Here is a 26,151-nt window from a genome sequence, read left to right on the forward strand (position 1 = left end):
CATTAGTTAACTTGGGGCTGGGAGAATTTTGGTCAAATGCAGCCTCTAACCCCTCTAATGCGTCTTCTATAGTGAAAACATTTCTGTGCTGCGCCCAGGACAAAAGATTGGAATTCATCTTTGAGGGGCACTTGACAAACTATTTTTTAAATATACAAGTTGAGTATAAATTCGAGGAACTTTTAGACTATCTTCTAACTCCACTCTCAAGGAAATTGTATGGACATTTAAGGCTGGGCACTCTTTTACTGTCATCCTTTACGAGTAGCTGGTGAGACTCCAGGACAGATTTTAGTCTGTGCCCTGCATAGGACACTAGTTATGAAAATGTGGAGCATGTACTCTTTTTGTCCTTGGTACCAAAAACGTGTCTTAAGTGGATCAAACCGTTTTTCTACCGGAGATTAGGCATTTTTGGGAAGAATCAAGGATCTGCAAAATGGATACTATCCATATTGCTGCGTTTGCTGTGTCTAAATTTCTCCAAGCAGCTTGTTTTAGAAGATCAAAAAAAGCCAAGCACCAAGATTTATCTGCACTTTTCAAATTAACATCTTCATTAGTCAACTTGTTTGTTTCCCTACTTGTTTGGCCAAGCAGCTAATCTATCTGAAAGCGAGGAATTACCACTGAAAATTGAATGCTAACATTTTTTATCTTGTTTCTATTTTTTTTTTTTTTTTTTTTTTTTCAAAAACCTTTATTAGGATTCAAGGTACACAGCAGAGAGCCTACAACCCTTATGGGCCGGCCGCGGTAATTAACTTGCAGATGTCTCGAAGCACACAGCCCCATGCCGTCAACCCGGAGGTACGGCGGCGTTGAAGGATACAGGTGTACCAAGGTGTAGCCAGAATGTGGCAGGTCTAGTGTCCTTCAGAATGTCCACAAAGATATGGGCAGAGTGCCCCAGGTTGCATTACGGTGCCAAACAATCGAACTAACAAACTCCCCCCCCCCCCCCCTCCCTCCCCTTAACTACCGGTCAACACCACACTCGTCTCACGTGTCCAAGGCTCGGGGCTGCAGCCGCCGCCCCCCTCCCAGCACCCTAACCGCACCAGCAGGATACTAGACATCTCCGGGTTCTTCCTGCGCGATGGCGGGTGGTTCACAAATGCCGCCCCTGAAATCGTTCCACTTGGTCCATACCTCAACCCATTTACTAGGGCACCCTCTCGCCACATACACAGTTCTTTCCTGCAGCATGCACCAGTCCATATCATTGTTCCAATCTGATAGTTTTGGTGGAACAGCGCTTCCCCAGAGCCTAGCTATGTTCCTCTTCGCAACCATTTGGCCAAGTGTGACCCAGAGCCTCCCTTTTGGCGGCAGGTCGGTTGGTTCCCATATATTAAGGATGCATCTTTTAGCCTCCGGGCGAATCTCCACTTCCCACACCTCCTCCATACACCGCACCACTCTTCTCCAATACCTCTGAATCTTCGGGCAGCCCCACAGTATGTGGAAAAACGTTCCTGTGTCCCCACAACCCCTCCTGCAGCGTGCTGTGTCCGCCCTCCCCATCATGTGTAGTCTCGTGCAAGAGATGTAAACTCTGTGTAGGATCTTCAGCTGAATGAGCCGCAATCGGGCCGATATCGCGACTTCACGCGGGGAGGCCAGGGCATAAAGCCACTCCTCGTCATCTATCTCCAACCCTTCCGCGACCCATTTTTCTTTTAGGGGAAGAAGCATATCTGGGGGGTTATTGATAAGTTTTTTGTAGGTGAGGGAGATGGCGTGCTTCGCGAGATGCCCGTCCAGCAGCCTATCTTCGAGGGGGGAGGCGGGCGGCAGCTTGGCCTCCGGTGGGATATTGGCCTGCAGGAAGTGACTTATCTGCAAGTACCTATAGTGTTCAGTATCCGCCAGCTCGTATGCTTCTCTCATTTGGGCGAAAGTGCGGACCCCTGTAGGCCCCCAGATGTCTTTGATCTGGGAGATGCCAATCAGGTCCCAGTTAGGTGTCGAAGGCCATGGTGGCATCCAATGAGACCACCACCGCGTCCTCCTGCAGCCTATGACATTTCCCTAGCACCCCGTGGAGTCTCCTGATATTGAGGGCCGTGTTGCGGCGAGGCATGAACCCCGATTGGTCGGGGTGTATTAGTGAGGCTAGCACCGGCTTGAGCCTATTGGCCAACGTTTTCGCCAGTATTTTGGGTTCAGCGTTGAGGAGCGAAATGGGCCTGTATGAGGCACATAAGTCTTTAGGTTTTCCCTCTTTCGGAAGTGCTACAATGGTCGCTATGCGCTGATCCCGGGGCAGCAGCCCCATTTCCCTGCTACGGTCGAACATGGGTTTAAGGTGTTTACTAGTGACGTCTGGCTGGAGCTTGTAGAGCTCAATGGGAATTCCGTTTGGACCGAGCGCCTTGCCCGGGCGGAGGTCCCCAATCGCCCGCTGTAGCTCAGCCTCAGTGAGAGGGCTATCCAAAGCTTCCCGGTCTGTGTCCGAGAGAGTGGGCAGACGTATGTCAGCAAGGAGGTCAATAGAGTCCTCCTCTGGCCGGTCCGATTCCCGCCTATAGACCTGCTGATAGTGAGCAGCAAACTGTTGTACTATTTCCCGCGGCTCTGTAACCACTCTCCCGTCTTCAGTGCGCAGCTCAGGCACTACCCGACCGGCACGTTGTTTCCGCTCAAGCCAAGCAATGAGTTTCCCAGCTTTAACGCCTTGGTCATAGATCCTGCCGATTTTGTGCCGCATCACCACCTGGGCTTCGTGGGTCGCCAGCGCTCTGTATTCCGCAGCCTTAAGCTGCAGCTTGTGCCGAACCTCCCGGTCCCCGCTAGCCGACGCCTCCCTTTCCAGTTCTTCCAGTTGCACCTCTAATGTCATGACCTGCTGGGTTCGGTCCCTCCGTCTAGCCGCTATGACCGACAGCGCCTCACCCCGCGCCACGGGTTTAAATGCCTCCCACAGGGTGACCGGGGAGTCCACCGACCCCTCATTCTCTGTGAAGTAACGCGATATGGAGGTGGAAATGTGTTTCCTAGTAACCTCATGTTTCAGGTGCCAGGCATTTATCGGTGCAATGCAGCCCTCTCGTCTACTTCCGAACACGATGTGGGCAAGGACCGGTGAATGGTCAGAGATGCCGCGAGGGAGGAGTACAGCCTCCAGTACCTCCATCTCATGTTGCAGCAGGGTAAGGATGTGGTCAAGCCGCGAGAAGGAGTGATGTGCCCCGGAGAAAAAACTAAATTGATTTTCGGTGGGGTGGAGCATGCGCCATATGTCAGTAAGTCCAAAGGACTCTAGAAAGTCCGCCATCCACCTCTGCCCCTGTGGCAGTTCTCTAGGGGGCTGCCTGTCGCGCGATCCCGATACTACTGCATTAAAGTCCCCTCCAAGCACCAGCTGCCCCTAGGGAAGCGAAAGGAGAAATGAGCCCAGGTCTGCAAAGGCCCCGGTCTGGAGGCCCGGGGGGACATAGACTGAGAGTAGATTGAGCGTCCGGCCCTCCCAACGCCCCGACACCGCCGTGAAGCGCCCCTGCGGATCAGTCTTGGTGAGGTCTATGTGAAGAGGCAGCGAGCGGCGCAAGAGGACCCCCACTCCCCTCGACCCCGTGGTGAAACCTGAGTGCACCGCTAGCGTGTAGCCATATCTGTTTAAAGCCTGACAAACAATCCCCAGCAAATGCGTTTCTTGCAATAGCACCACATCTGGCTGGTGTCGTTTGAGAAATTGTAATACTATAGTACGTTTTAGTCTATCCCCCAATCCATTGACATTCCAGCTGAGGATCTTCAAACTTTTTTCCCATCTCTTAGCCATTGCAACGTCTCAAAAAGGTGCCAAGTCCCACCACCCCGGAATCATATGTGTCGACAAGATTTGTGTGACCGTACCAATTCCCCAACTCCCCCCCCTCCCTGGGTCCCACCCCACCATGGCAAGACAGGTAGTGTACAACAAGGCCAGTAAACCAGTCCGGCCACCCCCTCCCTCCCGTGTCTGACCCCAACATCCCTACCCCCTCCTGCAAAAACAAACCCCCCTCCCTGCCCCCTGCTCCGTGGGTTCCGAACTACCCACCACCCCAATTAGCAGAGCGCCTGTCGCCCAACCCTGCCCCGGTGCACCCACCGAGAAACTGTACTTGGGAAGTTCGTGGGCCAGCCCCTCCTGGCCGCCTGTCCGTGGTGTCCCAGTTCGTTCAGTCCCCGAGGCCTGGTGCCAAATGGAACTGGAGCCGGCCCCCAAAGGACTTGCAACCATAGCGCCCCAGGGCCAATTAATCTCAAAGTGAGGGCACATATGTTATACGTTACTGTTCGATGCCTTCATGGTGTCAGGTGTCTTGGCTTCGACGCGGCGTTCCTTCTCCCAGCGAGTCCCAACGGGGACTGTTCGACCTGGAACGCCAGGACCGCTGACTCAGCTCGCCACCCTCCGGGCGTCCTGCCGCCGACTCTTTCTGTGGCGGGAGGGCCCGCGTTGCGCCACCGCTCATTTTCACGCCGTGGACCCTGAGCCGCCTCTCTGGCATCCAGCCACTCCTGTACAGCCTCCGGCGAGTTGAAAAAGAGGGAGCGGCCACCAGCTATAATTTTCAGTTTGGCGGGAAAGAACATCATGTATTTGATGCACGATCTCGCAACGCCGCCTTGACCCCCTGGAAGGAGCGCCTCTCCCGCTGGACCTGGAGCGTGAAGTCAGGAAAGAATCGGACCGTTGCCCCTTCGTACTTTAGATCGCCCTGTTGTCTCGCCGCCTGGAGGATTGCGTCCCGGTCACGAAAGTTCAGGATTTTCGCTATGATCGTCCGTGGCATAGCCCCAGGTTTGGGTCGTGGGACAGGGGCTCTATGCGCCCTCTCAATCGTGAAGAACTTAGAGAGACGTTTGGGTTTCAGGTGCCTGAGGATCAGGTCCTCAAGAAAGAGCTCCATACAGTCCCCTTCAAGCCCCTCCGCCACACCAACGACGCGGACATTGCTTCTCCGGGCCCTACCTTCCTGATCGTCCAGGCGCAGGGCCATCAGGCGGTGCTGGTGCACTAGCTCATTTACCCGACCCTCGAGCCTCTTCTCCGAGTCCTGCAGTGCCTTGATATCCACTTCATTGGCTTTGGAGCGGTCCGAGGTTTTCCCAAGGTCGGTTCGGAGCAGATTCACTTCAATAGTAATTTTGTCCATCTTCGTTTCGAGTGTTGTGCCCAGGGTTTGAATCGCGGCCATTATGGACTGCAAGGACGGTTCCGCCGGGCCTGCGGCCTCCTTCGTGGCCCCTTCCGTCTGGGGCGGCGCCCTGGTCACCGTGTACTGGTCAAGTTTGTTGGCCTGGGTCGCGGCGCCGCCCTTGGGCCTCATGGTGACCCCCTGGTCCGCACCAGCGCCCTCCGGCGCGTCCCTGGCTCTCTCAAGGCCAATGTGGAAGGAGGCCTCCGTCGCACTCAGGCAGGTTCGCGATCAGGCGCGGCCGCGACGCCCCACTCACCGGCTCCCAGGCGGCAAACCGTCCCCGGCCGCAATCAGCGGCCTCCACCTGGCGTCTGTGCTGGGTAGTCCTCGGCAACAGCCCCGACCGGGCCCCGTCATCCCGCTCCTGCGGCTGGAGATGGCGCCCTCTCCCGGCCAGGGAGTCACTCCGCACCAGCCTCGATCGCGGTGTCGCGTCCCTCCCTACTGCTGGTCGCCGGCCTTGGCGACAGGCGCCAGGATCCAGGAGCGATCAATCGCCGCACACGCGGTCGCGTCCCTCCGCACCGGCGCCTCTCCGCTCAGGCCACCAAGCAGGCCACGCGCCGGGGCCTCGAGTCGCGCCCTCAGCCGTCGCGGAGCTCCAGGGCCGATGCGTCCTGCCGCCCGTCGCGGCCGATCTCCCGGGCGGTGTGGTTCTTTCCGGAGGTCGCCGAGCAGCTCTCTGGGGCACCAGATCAAGGGGATCCGGGGGGAAGCTCAGGTCGCTCCCCTCCGTGCGGATTATGGCCGGATTGCAAAGAACACCAACGGCCCCGGCGGAGCTCCGGGATCAAGCGGCCATTTCCCAAGGCGCCTGGCCTGTTTCTATTTTTTTAATGCTTTTTATCTTGGCTAAATTTTTTTATGTATTCTATGCATTGTCCATGGATTTAATGAATTCGAACTGACAAATACATAAACTTAATCTCATGAAGAGCCACGATATGTAGTTCATCATGAGTTGAGCTTCAGCATCGCAACCACTTCACATCCCTTTCCACCTACATAGTTTTCAGTTTCCTAGGTGGCATATACAATTCATCATCATTTTATACTGTTTCGCAGTGTTGTATGCCACTAGTACATTTAGTTTTATCCTGTCAAGTTACACCCATTATGTATGTAATATTGTTCATAAAGCGTCCCTTTCATTGCAAAACAACAGTCAAAAGTGACTAGGTAATGAAATATGCCTAAAAAACACCAGAGCTTAATATTCCTGCAAGCCAAAGTCCTGATAGACCCACCATCCCCCAAAAAGATGAACTTCTGCAATGACTCACCTTCTGTCCTAGTGTGCTCTCTTGTTCATTGGTGTTGTACACAGTAACATTTTCGAGATTAAACTGACTTTGCAAATTCAGACCTATAAAAGAGGAAAAGACAAATTCTTACTGGGAAGAGCAGAGTATAATTTTAAAAAACAATACAAGTTCAAAACATTCTAACTCACACAGGAAATTAAGCCACATCCTGCTGGCAAGTTAACTGCTCAGATGGAACAACGTGAATGAAGCAGCACATTTTGCTCACCAGCCAGTAATCATATTTGCCACAAACTATGGTACTATAGCAGAGATGTATGCTTTCTTACTACGACGGTTATATTTCTTGCTCTCTTTTAAGAAAGGTTACAGAGTTTTACCTCAATATTACTTAATGTTATGTTGGTTGGGCATCCCTGACCGCACTTCATAGCACTGAGAGGGATGTAGGAGAGGTCAAGCAGAAGCAGCAAGTAACAAAGGAGAGGTCTTCTGAATAAAAATAACTTCCCCAAAACGCTCATACTTCACTAATTATTGGGACTATATTATGGATAGCTAACCTTAGACATATAGGTGGTTTACTGGTCCGGAAGGTGTAGCAAGAGGGACTGGGTGAGGGTGGGAAGAAATAGGACAATGTCCACCTCATACTGCCATTACTATACTACAGTTTTATGGAGCACAGTGCCTAACAAAGAAAGTACCTGAATTGTATAATGCCGCACAGATGACTGAGGGCAGCAGTCAGTAAAAGCAATGCAACTTGCGTAAGGATAGCAGCTGCCAGAGATGAAGAAACTAAAGTGGAAGTTCCTAACTAAAAGACAGCAAAGGTAGCCATCAGCAAAGCGACCTCCAGGGGATTATATAACTCCTAAGCTATCAGAGCACAGGTTCTCAAAATGTGATAAAACTATCAGAGAGGAAGGCTTGGAACTGAACGACCGTGAAGCACAAGATTCTCCAAGCCCCTAAAACTCTCCATTTTATCACTCTGAGAAATGTATTCCCAAGTACGATGTCCTGCAGACCTTGATCAGTCGTGGACACTGAACACCACTAAGGAGAGGGAAAGTAAGTGCAAACAACTTAGTTGTGCAAGAAGGGACTCCAGAGTCTATCACACTGTTGCAATCTTTACTCAAAATAAAAGACTGGATACTTCATTAGTCACCTGTCTTAAAGAGCTGGAGATCGCAGCACAGGCACAGACTCAAGCATGCAGCTCTAAAAGGAATGGCGGCTACATAATTGAATTTGAGATGTCCAAGCAGACCTACATTTAATAGCACAGACACAAAGTTCTCGACGTATCCGCTGGTGGAGGGATGAGGTTGTGTAAAATGGTCAAAGTCCTGTTCTTTTCCAGTTGACCCGAGACTGCCACACCACAGAGTAGACCTGGACAGAGGAGAAATAATCTGGTTCCGCTTACTAGGAATCAAGATATGTCCTCAGGTATACGTTTTGATTAATGATAATTTAGGACAAGCAATATGATCCTGGAGGTTGTAGGTACCATTTTGGACATTATTACCTTTGACAACAGCCTAATAGTGTTGGCACAAATGGTTATGTTCCCAAACCAACTTTATTATTTTGTTTACCTTTCTTGGATCATACAAAAAATTAAAATTAAGGGACCTGGATCGTCGTTTGTTGCATGGTGGCAGCTGCAGACATAAAGAGGAGGGCTGGGTGCTCCATTTTCTGATCTCTATTACTTAGCAACTCAATTACAATGGGCAGCTCACAGGCTGTCAGAACACAATTTGACCCTAAACAGGGGGTTTTGAACAAAATTGAGTTCCCAAATGCTCTGGCGCTCAGAGAACTCCCTTGATGGTACAGATTGCACTGGGTTGCCTTTAGAAAAAATATGTACCTTAGGCGAGAAGAGAGATCATATGTGCCAAAAATACCGCTTATGGGTATTCCCACACAGACAGGTTGGTTCTTTGCAAAAGAGCTAATAAATTGGGATGAAATGTGAATCATGGTGGTGGGAGATTTATTCAAGGAGGATGAATTGGCCAAGTTCCAGATGCTGGAGGAGTAAAGCAGGCTCTATAGTAGACATGTTAAATGCACAGCAAAACAATTAAAGCTATTAAGGTTCATTGGAAAATGTATCAAGATGAGCAGGAACCATATGACCTGACACAAACGTTCTATACAATTGGGTATGGGAGAAAATCCATTAGCTAGCTTTACAATCTGATTTTGTAAGGTCATTCAACAATAAGGAATTGTGGTACTGTAAAATTCGGAACCGTGTAGGTGGCATGGTCCCACCGTGCCAATTTTGGTATCAACGAACCGCAAATGAGTAACGCGGTATGTATGAGTGTTTGTCATGTTTCACTGATGAATTCACCGTGCATACGATACCACATATTGAACCCTTTGGGTTCCATTTTAGAATAGTAGCCATTTTGTGGTTGCCCTCACATAGGCTGCGCACTAAGGCCCTGCCTAGGCCTAAAAGGACATGTACACCTTCTATGACTTCTCTCTGACCTGTGCACACTGACTCAGCTGCCCGAGGTCAATCCTGTCCGGCCGGTCTTTTCCTCGCGGCCTAATGTAATTAGCATCAGGGCTCGACCCATCATAAAGCCCCTGTTCGCACACGATCTCTGTCTAAGCTATTTCACACCTGACTCCGTTTCCTACTTTATGGCTTGTTTTACGAGCAGGAGGTGCCCGTTTTATTGGGGTCCGCTGTTATCTGATGAGGGTTCTGAGCCTTGCTGGGTACAATGACTGTATGCTTAACGAACTGAAATGTGGGATTGTCATTATGGCTCTGCTGTTCCTTTGAAACGAAAATATGTGAATGACCACTTGTAAAATAGGGGCGGTGTTGCCCAGAAGCGTAATATTCTGTATATAAGAAAAGACTGTTTTTTGGTTCGGGAGCAGTCTCCTGAGAACATACATCGTGTTGTACTTCTCGGATACCTGTGATTGGTCTGCAGCCAATAAATACGATCTTTGATTTCACCTAGAAGACTCTGTGTTTCTGTGGGTCTGAAACAGGAAGAATCGAAGTCTTAGGGTGTGTTCCCCTGCACCGCTGGGTTCTAAATACCCGGTACTTCAGTTGGTGCCCAACTCGGGGCGATTTCAGTGGTACCGGTCCAAGCCAGAGGTTCGTGAGGAGCTTCGTGTGGAAATTCTGGAGGAAGGCCGCCACTTCATCGACCCCTGCATGTCGACGTGGTCCGAAAGTCTTTTCTGCGAGGTTCTCCGCATCCCGACGGCTACGAAGGACTGCTGCCCTGATTAATTGCCCTGTTTTGGACCCTTGACGATTTGGTAGAGCGAAACAATTGAGAGAGTCTTCTGGTGAAGTCATCGATACCTCAGTTAAGTATAAGTGGAGCGTCTCCCAGTTTGTTTGGTATCCTTCGGGATCGCTTTGATTTGGGTCTTGCAAGTGCCAAAGCTAGAGGACTCGTGTATTCACGAGACTATCGTATTCGATAATCCTTTGAAGTTTGAAACTAGACTAGTGAGCGAAGATGCCTGGTTCTAGTATATTTGGAAATTTGTTTTGTTTTGGTTGTAAAAGGGATTCCCGATTAGAGGATTTGTGTCCGGTTCCTCCAATTGGAACTCCAACTTATGAGCTTTATGTGAAACATGGCGTGGGCCCCATTACGTATAATGAAGTATGGATCTGATACACCAGGAAGGATGGTGTTTTAAAATGGCCCCAAAATGGTAGTTTCGACACAGAGATCCTAGATAATTTAGAAGTTAAATTGTTCAAGAAGAAAGCCCGGCCGGCGATGTTTGATTCTTTCCGCCTATGGTGAAAGGAAGCCAAACAAAAGGAAATTAAATTAGCAAAGAAGAATAAAAGAGAGAGAGGTATGTCGATAATGCAAGCAGCTTTGCAGTTTAAGGATAATGAAGAGGACCAAATGAATGAGCAGTTGCACAGGCAACGCAAACTAGTCATTGATAAATGTTACCCAGTTTTGCCACCCCTTCAACAAGATGGGTCAAAAGAAAAAGACCCCCTAATGTCGCATTTGCTAAGTTCGCCACCCCCGTATGCGCAAAATGCTACAGCGCCCCCGCAACCCTTAAATGTACAGCCTCCAGCTAATGCACCGCAAGCTTTCCCGCTGCCGCCAGCTCCTCCTCAGCCGGCTCCTGTCCCGGTAGCACAGCCTTCCCAAGGGACGCCGATTTTGCTACCTACCACTTCTGCGCTCCCTGCGACTTTACCTAGCACATCAGCTGCCTCCCTTGGTGCCCTACCGGTTACTATTCCTGTATCTGTATCTACACCCGTTTTTCTTCCCTCTGTTTTTCCCCCGGTTCTTGCCTCAACTTCTCCTTCTGCACGACAACGAATAGCTAGTGCAGTCACTAGTCTTATATCACCCCTCTTTGGGTCGTCTACTACGACCCCTGGTCCACAACGTAAGCAGTTACGTAGTCAAATACCTGGTTCTAGAGAGAAAGAAGAACTGGACCGCATGGCACGTAGATGGATTGTTTATCCTTCTAGATATGATGTAGAATCTGTTGTTAATGTTTTTCATCAGTGGGAAGCACCACAACAGAGATATGTTTTTGAGAAAATGTGTGAAATCCTATGTGAGGAATTGGAAGATAATGATTTAGACTCCAGTCCGCAAGAGTTGTGTCAAGTGCGATTTGAATTTGGAAAAGGTACGATTGTGGGTTCTGATGTTGAGAAAGCAGTAGCGACACTGCTGTCTTTCAGGAGTGGGGATTGTCAGCAGCCGTTGTTTGAACAGGAATTCCCTGAAGGGAAACAGGTAAAGGCGCGACAATACCCGATGCGTGAGGTTCCTCCAGTCTGGAGACCTGGTGATGCACAGGCTAATCCACCTGTTCTGCCACATTTTCAGCGCGTTTGGGTACATGTTCCCTGGAAACGATCTGAAGTTTTAGCCCTTAAGCAGACTCTACCTGACCCCCGTAAGAACCCTGCAGGATATTATAAGGAGTTATCACAGACTGCAGAATCGTGTGTCATGAACCTGGCTGACATAGATATGTTGTTCGGAAATGTTGTTCCACAGCCTTTATGGGGATTGATTCGTAATGCAGATCATGCTGCAGAACTAGGCGACACATGGGCTAATATCATTAATGCAGACAATAGACAGGTTGGTGGTGCCAAGCCTGAGCCCGCGGTAGCAGAACTCCCTGGTAGAATAATTAACTATATGAAAACTTTAATGCCCGCTATACGTGTAAATTGGGATAAATTATCCGCATGCAAACAGAAGAAAGATGAAACCGTGTCCGATTTCTTCACCAGGTTTGAAGAAACATTTATCGACCACAGTGGTCAGGACACGAGTACAGAAGGTGGCCAACGGTTATTTGTTGATAAATTTGTGCATAATTTGCTTCCGGAGCTGTGTAAAAAATTAAAAGATTCGGAGAGTTCTTGGGCCGTTTCCTCTTCAGCGCAAATACTGGCTACTGCACAGTATTACGAAAATAGGGATAAAGATGAGAAGGATAGAACAGACAAGAAAACAAAAGAGTTGAAAACAAAGGTTCTTTTACAGCAGGCTTATCCGCCACGTGGAGGTCAGAATAATTATAGGCAAACCCAGGGTATCTATCAGCAACCCCAACAATTTCAGCATAATGAGCAAATGTATGGGTATTATCAACCACGTGTCCCTGTAGGTCCCAATCAGTGTTCATATTGCAAGGAGGAAGGTCATTTTAAAAATAATTGCCTTAGATTGCTGCAGCGCACGAATAATGCTTATGGCTCAAGAGGTAGAGGTGGCCAGCAAGCCCCAAGAGGTAGAGGGCGTGGAAATGTTCCCCAGAACGCGCGTTCTCTTCCGCCTCAAAATACGATGAATAGTTTTGATCAGCAAGCCAATGCAACTGGCAAGACAGCGCAGTACTATAATAATGACTATTATGTAGAAGATGATAATACGGAAGGTAATGATTACTAGGACAGCCATAGACAGAGAGAGGGAGTTGTTTCAGTGCCAGTGGATCAGAGCGGACCATATGTTAAGGTGACTACAGCGGGTGTAACAGAGCCCTTTCTGCTGGACACTGGTGCTGCAAAGAGTTCTATTATGCGCTCAAATCTCCCTGGCGTGCCTTTGTCTGGCGAAATGAATGTTTCAGTAGGTTTTTCTGGCGCCCCAGTTAGGAACCCGATCTCAAGTCCTATGGCCCTTTCTGTTGGACCTTGTGAGCTGAAAGCCCCCCTTATCCTAACGACAGGATGTGGTGAAAACCTGTTAGGATTGGATCTGTTAAAGAGATTACATGCGACATTATATTGTTCCCCCTCGGGAGTACAACTTACGCTGGGTAAAGAAGTGATTTCTCCCATGTATTTGTCAAAGAATAAACTACCAGCTGAATGGTCGTCTCTTCCCGATACCCTTTGGGCCACTGGCCCTAATGATGTGGGCCTTTTGGAAATACTCCCGTATGTTGTCACTTTGAAAGTCAATGTTAAATTGCCCCGCATTCCCCAGTACAAGATCTCTAAGGAAGGTGAAAAAGCGTTGTGAGAAAGTGGGTTTCTGTTGCAGTAACCCCCCCTTTTTTTTTGCCTAATAGCTGATGCACTTTTCCTTGTTGTGCCCTGGGCTCCTGCCAATCAGGTGCCCAGGGCCTATGTTCCTTCCTTAAAACACACAAACTCCCAATTGGCAAACCCTGGCCACATGTCAGCCCCTGGTAAATGGTACCCTAGTTACCCAGGGCCTTGTGACCAGGGAAGGCCTCTAAGGGCTGCAGCACTCATTGTGCCACCCTTAGAGGCCCTGTACCCTTACACACACACACTGCCTTTGCAGGCTGAGTGTCTGGGTGCAGGACAAAACAAAGAGTCGACATGGCACACATCTCTGTGTGCCATGCCCATCACCTACACTGCCAAGGCATATGTCAGCCACCCCTCTGGCTGGGTGCCTTATGCCTATGGTGTGGGCACAGGAGCAGGAGCCCTGTGCCCCTACAGTACCCAGGTCCATTCCTGGGCACTGTAAGTACAGTGCTGCCTTTTACAAGTACATGGTGCTGAGAGCTCGTCAAACACGAACTCCACAGCACCATAATGGCAACACTGAAGACTGGGAAGTTTGGTATCAAACTTCTCAGCACATTAAACCCACACTGATGCCAGTGTGGGATTTAATGTACTAAGCACCCCAGAGGGCATCTTAGAGATGCCCCCTTACAGCTAACCTACAATCCACGTCTGCTCTGAGGCTGCCCAGGCTGCCACACAGCAGACACGTTGCTGGACCCCCCGGGTGGGAGAGCCCCTGCTCTCCCGGGCCTGCAACAATGCACATCCTGGGTGAGGTGAGAAATCTCCTCCCCCAGGATGAGCAAAGGGAAGCTTCAAAGGCATGCCGCCAGTTGGAGTTTCCCCAGGCCACTGCAACCCCCCACTCTGGCAGGAAGCTTGGCCGGAAACCCCATACAAGGACAGGGGATGTGCCAGCCTGCCCACCCCACCCCTCAGGTGGGGGAGGCGAGGTGAAGCACATCTCCGGGCTCTCGCCATCTTGAAGATGGGAGGCCCTACCCTATCAGGATTAGGCTACTGCCCCCCTCCCACAGGAGAGAGGCAGGATAGGGGTGTACCCACGCCAGGACAAGGACCCATTGGTCCCTGGCCTTCACCTACCTGTAACGCCCCTAAATCTAGTATTTAGGGGCCCCCTGAACCTTCTTTCCCCAGATCCCAGATTCGAAACTACAAGAAGAGCAAGAAGAACAAAGACCTGCCCTGCAGCTGCTAAAAAGAGGAAGACACCAACTGCTTTGGCCCCAGCCCTACCGGCCTGTCGACCGTCGAACCTGCTCCTGCTCCAGCGCGGCATCTCTTGTGGCCAGCAACCTCAAAAACCTCGGAGGACCTGGCTACCTTTGAACTCTAAAGCCCCTGGGACTCCCATGAGTAGAGGCTCTACTCAGAAACCTATCTCTAACCCCTGGCAGCAGCCCGGAACCGCGAACCCAGCACACTCTGCACCAGCCAAGCCTGGCCAGTGCCGGAGTGAACAAAGACCCTGAGGACGACCCCACGGCGACTGTGACCCCGAGTCCGGCACCCAAGGACCCCCCTCGACATTCCGGAAGAAGTCTGCAGCCTCAGAACAGAGTGCCACCCCAACCGCGATCAACAAGAGGGTAAGATTCCCGACATCAAAAGGCACCCCTGCACCCGGCGCCCTGCGGCCCCCTGTGCCCAATCCCGGGGTACCCACCTAACCTACAACTACCCAACTTACCTCTCGAAGTGGTGGTGGCATCTGAAGCATCCTCGTCCCCGAGCTTGCAGCCTTTTTCCAAACCGGAACATTCCCATTGACTTCCATTGAGCGCCCGAAGGCTCAAAAGCACCCTGCACCCAGCCGCCCGAGTGGCCCTGGCAGTGCACTCTCTACACTAACCTACGTTCCCACTTGCCCTGAGTAAGTGACCAGGAGCCCAGCTCCCACAGCCGCGTGGCTTGCCAGACAGCAGCCACCAACCAAGGCCCCCCTATCCCTCATAGGATAACATTGGGCCTAACTCTCTCTGCACCCGGCCGTCCTGAAACCGCTGAGGGTGAACCAACTGTACCTACCTGACACTGGGGGACCCCTGAGTCTATGCCCGGAATTTCAACTCTGCCAGTCGGGTACTTACCCTTAAACCGCTAACTTCATTTTCCTCATAGGGTAACATTGACTGGCTTTTTCTTGAAAAAATCTTCTAAGTGTGAACTTTTCAAAACTGCAAATATTCACTAAAAATCAGCCAAGTGACAAAAACGAATTTACTCACCTGCTCTTAGGTGAGCTCCCAGTGCTGGATCTTGGTGCCCAGCCCTGACTCTGAAAAGTGTCCACAACTGTACTTACCTCTAACTCATTTTTCTTCCATAGGAAACCATTGTCTGCTTTTCTGTGAAATTTCTTCTAAGTGTCTATTTTTGCAAAATTGAAATATTCTTTTAAAATCGTACCATTTCTGCAAACGAAATTACTTACCTGTTTCTGATAAGGACCCCAGTCCTGGGTCTAGGTACCCAGTCCTGGATTACTAAAGTAACGATAAAGTACTCTACCTGCAATTTGAATTTCTTGCCATAGAGATCCATTGAATGTTTTCTTTGAAATATTTTCTAAGTGCTAACTTTTGAAATAGCTAAATATTATTTAAAAATCATTACAGTTATTAAGTCGACTTTCATCACTTGATTCTGAGTACTGACCCAGAGCTGGATCTAGGAGCCAGACCTGGAATTTCAAAAGTAATCTGAAAAGTAATTTATTACAAGATAACCTGAATTTACCATGGAGCTCAATGCATTGTTATGTTTAGGAAATAGGATTGTTTATTGCAACCAACTGAGACTGTTTACAAAAATCCATTGCTTATTGCAAAAGTATTTATATTCAATCTCTCATTCTGAGAAAAGTATATTTTTATTCCCTTTGTGGTTCTAAAAATAAAACAAGCATATATTTTATATATATAAACCATTGGCCTAGAGTTCAGTTATTGAGTGTGTGAAACCATTTGCTGACTGAGTGTGTACAATAAATGCTTTACACTGTCCTCAGGTACTGCCTTACTGCTCGACCAAGCTACCACTTTTGAGAGTAAGGTCATACCTAACTTTGACCTCTATCAGCCTCTGGGGGACTGTGGACTCTGTACACCCTGTACCCATTAGGGAACAGTATATACAGAGCCACTTTCTCACATTGGTGGATCAGCGGTGGGATACAAACTTGCATTTGTTGGACTACTTGGTTACCATCTGATCACACGACAGAACTCCTAAAAATTGCCTTTAGAATTCTGATTGGTTTTTCCAAAATTACTAAAAGTCTTGCTAGGGCCTTGGTTAAGTCCCATTAGAATTTTAGAAAAATAAAAGTCACTATAGTCAGGGTAGAGGGTTAGAACTGTCAGGTTAGAATGTCTCAAACAAACCCAGCTATTAGTGATAATAATAACATGGACCTGGTGGAGGAGCTCGACCTCACACCTTACTTACACTTGTCTTTCAAGGAATTGAGGTCCTTATGTAAACTCAAAAATTTACAAATGGGTCAGCATCCAACCAAACAAGGGCTCCAGGAGCTCCTGGCTGAGTATGCTAAAGACCACCCATCTGAACATGGTGATGGCCAGTCAGATGAGGAAAGGGAAACAGAGGAGGTGGACAACAACCTCCCCATACTATTCCCTAGGGAGGAGATGGCACCCATACCCTCCAACACAAGAATTAGCATCTGGGCACCTAGAGACCACACAGGTGGCTCTGGTCCCAGAGACAACACTGGGGGACCCCCCAGTGAAGGGGACAGCCTTGTGAGGCTGGCCAAAAGAATAGATCTAGAGTCCAGGCTCCTGGCTCTAGAAAAGGAAAGGAGAGAGATGGGTTTAGCACCCATCAATGGTGGCAGCAATAATAAAAACAAGGATAGGGAGGAAACTTCTGACCTTAAAATCCCCAAAGGGATTGTCCCTAAATTTGAGGAAGGTGATGATATCACCAAATGGTTCACAGCCTTTGAGAGGGCTTCTGATATCAGAAAAGTAAAGAAACCTCTCTGGGGGGCACTCCTATGGGAACTGTTCTCTGGTAACTGCAGAGACAGGCTTCTGACCCTCTCTGGGCCAGAAGCAGGATCCTATGACCTCATGAAGGAAGCTCTGATTGAGGGATTTGGATTCACCACTGAGGAGTATAGAATTAGATTCAGGGGGGCTCACAAAACCCAGACCCAGTCCTGGATTGATTTTGTAGATTTCTCAGTGAAGACACTGGATGGTTGGTTAGCTGGACATGGTGTGCAGGATTTTACTGGATTGTACAATTTATTCATGAAGGAACATATTTTGAGTAACTGCACAAATGAAAAGTTGCATCAGCATTTGGTAGACCTAGGTCTAAAATCCCCCCAAGAATTGGGAAAAAAGGCAGACCACTGGGTCAAGACTAGGGTGACTAGGACGTCCACTGGGAGGGACCAGAACCAAGGGGTCCCAAAGCCTCCCAAGAAGAAAGAGAGTGAACCCCTTGTGGATAAAAGAAAGAAGTCCCAGGTAGCCCCCCAAAAAACCTGACCAGGAGGGTGGGCCCAAAGACACCTCACAAACTAAACCAGGGTACCAAGGTAAGAATTGGGATCCCAACAGAATATGGTGTTTCAACTGTCAGAAGGCTGGACACCACACCCAGGACTCTAGCTGTCCTAAAAATAAGGTTCCTAGTACAGCTCCAGGGGTGACTAGTGTAGCCCCAGGGGTTGCCAGTGTAGCTTGGGAGGGAGGGTCCTCAGATGAGGAAGTCCTCCTAGCTTTCAACTGGGGAATGGGCCCAAGAAGCAAGCTGGAGATCCCAGAAGGAAGTAGACACTTCCACCACCTACTGGTGAATGGAATCCCAGCCACTGCCCTGAGAGATACCTGTGCCAGTCACACTGTGGTACATGACAGGTTGGTATTCCCACACCAATATGTCCCAGGGGAAACAAGAAGGGTAAGAACTGTCCCAGGGGGAGTCACTGTTAGGCCTGTGGCTATAGTGCCCCTAGCCACAGCTGGGTCCCTTAGATGGAGAAAAGTGATAGTCAGTAAAAACCTCCCCCTTGATTGTCTTTTGGGGAATGATCACTTAGATGTGGAACTGAGCCAAAGAGAGGTGCTGGCCCAATGCCAGGCCTCGCCCAAAGAACCTGTGGGGGCTCAACCTGCAGTCAGTGCAGCTGAGTCCCAAGAGTGAGAAGAAACAGGGTAGGAAAGGTGGGCAACTGTTAGCCACAGTTCCAGAGGGCCAGGGAGATTCTATCCCAGTAAGGGAAAACTCCCAAAATGGCACTGGTAAAGCCCCCCCTAGCCAACAGCAAGACCTGACTAGTCAGGCAACTGTCCAGCCTGAATTAGTGGCTCCTCAGGTGGCAGAACAAGGGGTAGAGGAGGGGTGTTCCCTACCAAGAGTAGGGACCCCCTATCCTCAAACAGACCAACAGCCAGGACCCAAAGAGAACTATAAAATAGCCCCCTCACTTGCCAGTCAGGAGCTAAAGGTGTGGTTCTGGGCACTGACAGCTGTCTGCAGCCTCTGCTGGGTGTTAGCCTTCATGGCAGCCCTATCCTTGGCATGGTGGCCTAACCCCCTGCCAAATAGCAAGTCAGGCCCCCTGACCTTATTGGTCATGGTGGGGTTGCTCAAGCTGTGGGTAGCCTCTGTGGGTAAGCTGGGCCTAGCCCTGGCTAAGTTAGAAACTACCGAGGTATACACCTCTAAACCCAAAATAGAAAGATGGGACCAGGACAGTAAAAGACAAGGAGAGGAGCCTTGGGAGTTAGGTCCTGAAACTAATAAGACAGGCCAGCTCCCCAAAGGGACTGACCTAGGCAGAAGGATGTAAGGCAGAGTAGGCCCTGCAACTTTCAAACCACTTCCCCAACTCTTCCTCGCCTGAAAGACTAGGTAGACTCTCCCAGCTTGGGCAGAAGTCTCCTGGCCTTTGGGCTGGGGGGGGCTTGTGTGAGAAAGTGGGTTTCTGTTGCAGTAACCCCCCCTTTTTTTTTGCCTAATAGCTGATGCACTTTTCCTTGTTGTGCCCTGGGCTCCTGCCAATCAGGTGCCCAGGTCTTATGTTCCTTCCTTAAAACACACAAACTCCCAATTGGCAAACCCTGGCCACATGTCAGCCCCTGGTAAATGGTACCCTAGGTACCCAGGGCCTTGTGACCAGGGAAGGCCTCTAAGGGCTGCAGCACTCGTTGTGCCACCCTTAGAGGCCCTGTACCCTTACACACACACACTGCCTTTGCAGGCTGAGTGTCTGGGTGCAGGACAAAACAAAGAGTCGACATGGCACACATCTCTGTGTGCCATGCCCGTCACCTACACTGCCAAGGCATATGTCAGCCACCCCTCTGGCTGGGTGCCTTATGCCTATGGTGTGGGCACAGGAGCAGGAGCCCTGTGCCCCTACAGTACCCAGGTCCATTCCTGGGCACTGTAAGTACAGTGCTGCCTTTTACAAGTACATGGTGCTGAGAGCTCGTCAAACACGAACTCCACAGCACCATAATGGCAACACTGAAGACTGGGAAGTTTGGTATCAAACTTCTCAGCACATTAAACCCACACTGATGCCAGTGTGGGATTTAATGTACTAAGCACCCCAGAGGGCATCTTAGAGATGCCCCCTTACAGCTAACCTACAATCCACTTCTGCTCTGAGGCTGCCACACAGCAGACACGTTGCTGGACCCCTGGGTGGGAGAGCCCCTGCTCTCCCGGGCCTGCAACAATGCACATCCTGGGTGAGGTGAGAAATCTCCTCCCCCAGGATGAGCAAAGGGAAGCTTCAAAGGCATGCCGCCAGTTGGAGTTTCCCCAGGCCACTGCAACCCCCCACTCTGGCAGGAAGCTTGGCCGGAAACCCCATACAAGGACAGGGGATGTGCCAGCCTGCCCACCCCACCCCTCAGGTGGGGGAGGCGAGGTGAAGCACATCTCCGGGCTCTCGCCATCTTGATGATGGGAGGCCCTACCCTATCAGGATTAGGCTACTGCCCCCCTCCCACAGGAGAGAGGCAGGATAGGGGGTGTACCCACCCCAGGACAAGGACCCATTGGTCCCTGGCCTTCACCTACCTGTAACGCCCCTAAATCTAGTATTTAGGGGCCCCCTGAACCTTCTTTCCCCAGATCCCAGATTCGAAACTACAAGAAGAGCAAGAAGAACAAAGACCTGCCCTGCAGCTGCTAAAAAGAGGAAGACACCAACTGCTTTGGCCCCAGCCCTACCGGCCTGTCGACCCTCGAACCTGCTCCTGCTCCAGCGCGGCATCTCTTGTGGCCAGCAACCTCAAAAACCCCGGAGGACCTGGCTACCTTTGAACTCTAAAGCCCCTGGGACTCCCATGAGTAGAGGCTCTACTCAGAAACCTATCTCTAACCCCTGGCAGCAGCCCGGAACCGCGAACCCAGCACACTCTGCACCAGCCAAGCCTGGCCAGTGCCGGAGTGAACAAAGACCCTGAGGACGACCCCACGGCGACTGTGACCCCGAGTCCGGCACCCAAGGACCCCCCTCGACATTCCGGAAGAAGTCTGCAGCCTCAGAACAGAGTGCCACCCCAACCGCGATCAACAAGAGGGTAAGATTCCCGACATCAAAAGGCACCCCTGCACCCGGCGCCCTGCGGCCCCCTGTGCCCAATCCCGGGGTACCCACCTAACCTACAACTACCCAACTTACCTCTCGAAGTGGTGGTGGCATCTGAAGCATCCTCGTCCCCGAGCTTGCAGCCTTTTTCCAAACCGGAACATTCCCATTGACTTCCATTGAGCGCCCGAAGGCTCAAAAGCACCCTGCACCCAGCCGCCCGAGTGGCCCTGGCAGTGCACTCTCTACACTAACCTACGTCCCCACTTGCCCTGAGTAAGTGACCAGGAGCCCAGCTCCCACAGCCGCGTGGCTTGCCAGACAGCAGCCACCAACCAAGGTCCCCCTATCCCTCATAGGATAACATTGGGCCTAACTCTCTCTGCACCCGGCCGTCCTGAAACCGCTGAGGGTGAACCAACTGTACCTACCTGACACTGGAGGACCCCTGAGTCTATGCCCGGAATTTCAACTCTGCCAGTCGGGTACTTACCCTTAAACCGCTAACTTCATTTTCCTCATAGGGTAACATTGACTGGCTTTTTCTTGAAAAAATCTTCTAAGTGTGAACTTTTCAAAACTGCAAATATTCACTAAAAATCAGCCAAGTGACAAAAACGAATTTACTCACCTGCTCTTAGGTGAGCTCCCAGTGCTGGATCTTGGTGCCCAGCCCTGACTCTGAAAAGTGTCCACAACTGTACTTACCTCTAACTCATTTTTCTTCCATAGGAAACCATTGTCTGCTTTTCTGTGAAATTTCTTCTAAGTGTCTATTTTTGCAAAATTGAAATATTCTTTTAAAATCGTACCATTTCTGCAAACAAAATTACTTACCTGTTTCTGATAAGGACCCCAGTGCTGGGTCTAGGTACCCAGTCCTGGATTACTAAAGTAACGATAAAGTACTCTACCTGCAATTTGAATTTCTTGCCATAGAGATCCATTGAATGTTTTCTTTGAAATATTTTCTAAGTGCTAACTTTTGAAATAGCTAAATATTATTTAAAAATCATTACAGTTATTAAGTCGACTTTCACCACTTGATTCTGAGTACTGACCCAGAGCTGGATCTAGGAGCCAGACCTGGAATTTCAAAAGTAATCTGAAAAGTAATTTATTACAAGATAACCTGAATTTACCATTGAGCTCAATGCATTGTTATGTTTAGGAAATAGGATTGTTTATTGCAACCAACTGAGACTGTTTACAAAAATCCATTGCTTATTGCAAAAGTATTTATATTCAATCTCTCATTCTGAGAAAAGTATATTTTTATTCCCTTTGTGGTTCTAAAAATAAAACAAGCATATATTTTATATATATAAACCATTGGCCTAGAGTTCAGTTATTGAGTGTGTGAAACCATTTGCTGACTGAGTGTGTACAATAAATGCTTTACACTGTCCTCAGGTACTGCCTTACTGCTCGACCAAGCTACCACTTTTGAGAGTAAGGTCATACCTAACTTTGACCTCTATCAGCCTCTGGGGGACTGTGGACTCTGTACACCCTGTACCCATTAGGGAACAGTATATACAGAGCCACTTTCTCACAAGCGTTGTTAGCAATTATCTATGATTTAATTGAGAAGGATGTGATTGAAGAGACAAGAGGCAACTTTTGCAATAGTCCGGTTCTGCCTGTTTTAAAAACGTACTGACCCTTCTCAGCCACCTGTTTACAGATTTGTGATCGATCTTAGAGAGGTCAATAAGGTAGTTGTGCCACAGTTTCCAGTGGTCCCTGATATAACTGCCTTGTTGACTATGATCCCAGCTTCCGCTGCTTGGTTCTCAGTGATTGATTTAAAGAATGCTTTCTTTAGTATCCCGATTGCAGAGGAGAGCAGGGATATTTTTGGCTTTTGTTTATGAGGTCGAAACTTCAGTTTTAAACGTGCTCCACAGGGCTACTGTGAAAGTCCATCAATATACAGTCAGGCTTTAAAAGTGCAGCTTGATGCCCTTGTTTTACCTAACGGTGCTACCCTTATCCAGTATGTTGACGATTTACTAATCGCCGCAGATACTGAGGAGATTTGTAAAGGAGCTACATCATCATTGTTGCGTCATTTGTCTGCCTTTCATCACAAAGTGTCTCTCTCTAAACTGCAATATTGTCGACAAGAAGTGACCTATTTAGGTCATCTCTTATCGAAGGAGGGAAGAAAGCTGACCCCAGAAAGAATCCAAGCCATTGCACAATTAAGCGTGTCAAGGACAAAGTGAGAAGTGCGTGCTTTCTTGGGCATTACTTCATATTGTAGGCACTGGATCCCGAGTTTTTCTTTGCTGGCAAAACCATTGCTAGCATTAACATATAAAGATATACCAAATCTTGTCCCAGGGTCTGAAGAGTGTCAGAAAAGTTTTTTGGGAATTACGCAAGGCATTATGTTCAGCTCCTGTGTTGGGTACCCCCGACTATAGTAAGCCTTTTACCTTGTATGTTTATGAAAAGGACGGTTGCGCAGTCAGTGCTAACACAGCCTTTTGGAGACAGACCGCGTCCATGCGCGTATTTTTCGTCGACTTTGGACCCTGTAGCGAGGGCATTGCCAAGTTTTTTAAGAGCCGCAGCAGCTGTGTCTATTCGACAGTCTGCTGGATTAGTGATGAATAACACATTGATTGTAATGGTTCCCCATGCGGTGGACACATTGTTAAACAGGACCAAGACACAGCATTTAACTAATGCTCGATTGTCAGGGTATGAATTGACACTGTTAGCAAACCATGTGCACATAAAAAGGTGCAACACGCTGAATTCAGCCACATTATTGCCAATTTCAACAGACACAGATGAGGTTGAACAGCATGATTGTCTGTTCAGAACAGAAGAAGAAACAAAAGGGAGAGTGGATCTTAAAGATACTCCCCTGGTTGAATGTGATGGTACCTTATGGGTGGATGGTTCATGCTTCAAGCTTCCGAATGGTGATACGACTGCTGCATATGCTGTCACGACTCTGCACACGATTGTTGAAACTGCACGCATACCACATAATTCAGCCCAAGCAGCAGAATTAATTGCACTTACAAGAGCATGCGTGTTGTCGAAAGGAATTAAAGTGAACATATATACTGACAGTCAGTATGCTTTTGGTGTGGCCCATAGTTTTGGGCGTTTGTGGAAAGAACGTGGTTTCCAGACCTCGCATGGAGCTAAGATTCAGAATGGTCAGTTAGTGAATGATCTCCTTGAGTCACTGACCTTGCCGTTACAAGTCGCGATTGTGAAATGCAGCTCACACAAGAAGGTTACCGATGATGTTGGGCGTGGTAATGCATTTGCTGACGAAACCGCGAAAGAAACAGCAAAAGATGTGACAACTTGGATGTATGTTGCAGGCCCTGCAAGATGGGTTGGTGATGTTGGAATGCGTGAAGACACGATAGAGAGTGTGAAGTCCCTTCAAGCTGAAGCCACAGAGAAAGAATTGAGTAGTGGAAAGAGAGTAAGGGTAAATTAGATGAAAATGGTTGTTGGATTGATTTGTCAGAACACCGGCGATGGTTGTTACCTGATGCATATGTGCTTCCAGTGGTTACGATGGCGCATGGAATGGCACATATCAGTGTGAAAGGGATTTGTAAATTGTTGGCTCCAGTATGGCAGAATGCTGGAATCCCTAAGTGTGCGGAGAATGTGGTCAAAAATTGCATGGTATGTCTGAAATACAATCCTGGTAGGGGAACCCCAACTCCACCTGGTCATTTTGCGCCTCCATCATATCCATTTGAAGTTCTGCAACTAGACTTCATCCACATGGAAAGATGCAACAATTTGAAATATGTACTGGTTGTTGTTTGCGCTTTTTCAAGATGGATAGAAGTATATCCCCTAAAAGATAATACGGCCTTATCCACAGCTAAAGCCCTTGTCAAAGAATTTTTCCCTAGGTTCGGAATGCCTAGGATGGTATGGAGTGATAACGGGAGTGAATTTGTAGGTCGAGTGATGAAGGATGTGTGTGAGGGACTAGGCATTAAGCAGAAGTTCCACGCTGCAAATCACCCCCAATCAGCTGGATTAGTAGAGTGCTACAATGGCACTTTGAAACTTAAGTTGGCCAAAATTCAGGCGAGCTCCGGTTTTAAATGGCCTGACGCTCTGCCCTTAGCACTCCTATCAACAAGAATGACTGTGCATTCACGAGTGGGACTTAGTCCGTATGAAATTGTGTTTGGCCGTCCGGCCAATGTATGGGGAGTGCCAAGGCCGACAAAATTCAGTGAAATCGAACATCCAGTACTGCTTGATTATCTGTATGAATTGACGGCTAAATTGCGTGTCTTACACCAACAGGTTCACGATACTCTGCCCCAGGCCTCTGAAGGTCCAGGACACCCTATTAATCCTGGAACGTGGGTGCTAATTAAGAATTTTCAACGTACGAAAAATGATGAGCCCCGTTGGATCGGCCCCCACCTAGTCCTGCTATCAACAAGATCAGCGGTTCGAGTGAAAGGGAAAAAGAATTGGATACACGGCATACATTGCAAGAGGATCCCTTTGCCCCTACCGTATGATCGGTGGGTCCAGGAGGGGATCACTGACTCCGAGGCTGACACTGTGCCTCGTTTTGTGCCTTTAAGCGATGCACGTGTAAAGGGGATAAATACAGAGCAAGAAAGTGACGACATTCTGCAAGAAGCTACATCGCCATCAATCCGATTGGACACCACAGAGCCTGAACTTTTGTTTCAGGACCAGACAGTACCTGGCAGAAGTCGCTATAATTTGAGGCCAAGAACTATGGACAAATAAAAATTCTTTTTCTTTGATATTTTCAAAAGTGCAGCTCTCTCATCTGAAAAACTTTTTGCCTTTTTGTTTTACGAACCACCATCCGGGTTCAGCTGCAGGGTCGCGGTGCCAAGACTTTGGGGTACAAGCCGAAGACATTAGGTCTACGGTTCTGGTTGGTCTAGGGCGTTCCCTGAACTGACAAATGTACTCCTTAGCAGAAGATACTCATCCGCCGCGAGCAGCACGATTAGAGGATGGAGTTTTTCAGGATGGAGAGGCCCACCGAGGAAATAAATTTCAAGAGCAGAATATGTAAAATAATGAATAGCAAATGTTTTGTAGTATTATGTCTGTTTATGCTATCTAGCATAATGATGTTTTCTGTAGGTTGTGTACTATTGTCTTTCCAAGTGTCATTTGCACCCACTGTACAGCCCACACCTCTTCCTACTGTTTTTCCGCACTCTTTTCACCCTCTGCCAGAACACGAACAAGCTAGACGTGCTGAATTTGTAAACAATTCGTTCATTCAACTCCTACACCAGCACCAACTAGTTATGAATACAACAAACTGCTGGGTGTGTGGTTTGATGCCACACACCATTAATAAGGGTATCCCATATCTAGTGCTGCCGTTTAGCTATAATGGTTCATCATGGGCATTCCAGACCATGTTTCTTTTTGCGCTTGAAACCTACTCCCAGCGACCACCGCGTTCCACTAGACTTAACTCGAACAATAAAGCCTTGA

General features: G+C 48.9%; 1 protein-coding gene across 2 annotated transcripts in view; it reads right to left on the reverse strand.

The window, feature by feature from the left end:
- Positions 1–26,151, reverse strand: part of THOC1 (THO complex subunit 1) — a 387,395-nt gene that overhangs the window by 297,718 nt on the left and 63,526 nt on the right. For both annotated transcript variants that reach the window (XM_085605802.1, XM_085605801.1), the window contains exon 8: positions 6,479–6,561. In XM_085605802.1, the coding sequence (XP_085461928.1) occupies positions 6,479–6,561 (83 nt within the window). The remainder of the gene's footprint in view (positions 1–6,478; positions 6,562–26,151) is intronic.

The sequence above is a fragment of the Triturus cristatus genome, chromosome 5_1 (genome assembly GCF_964204655.1).
Source record: "Triturus cristatus chromosome 5_1, aTriCri1.1, whole genome shotgun sequence".
Classification (NCBI taxonomy): domain Eukaryota; kingdom Metazoa; phylum Chordata; class Amphibia; order Caudata; family Salamandridae; genus Triturus; species Triturus cristatus.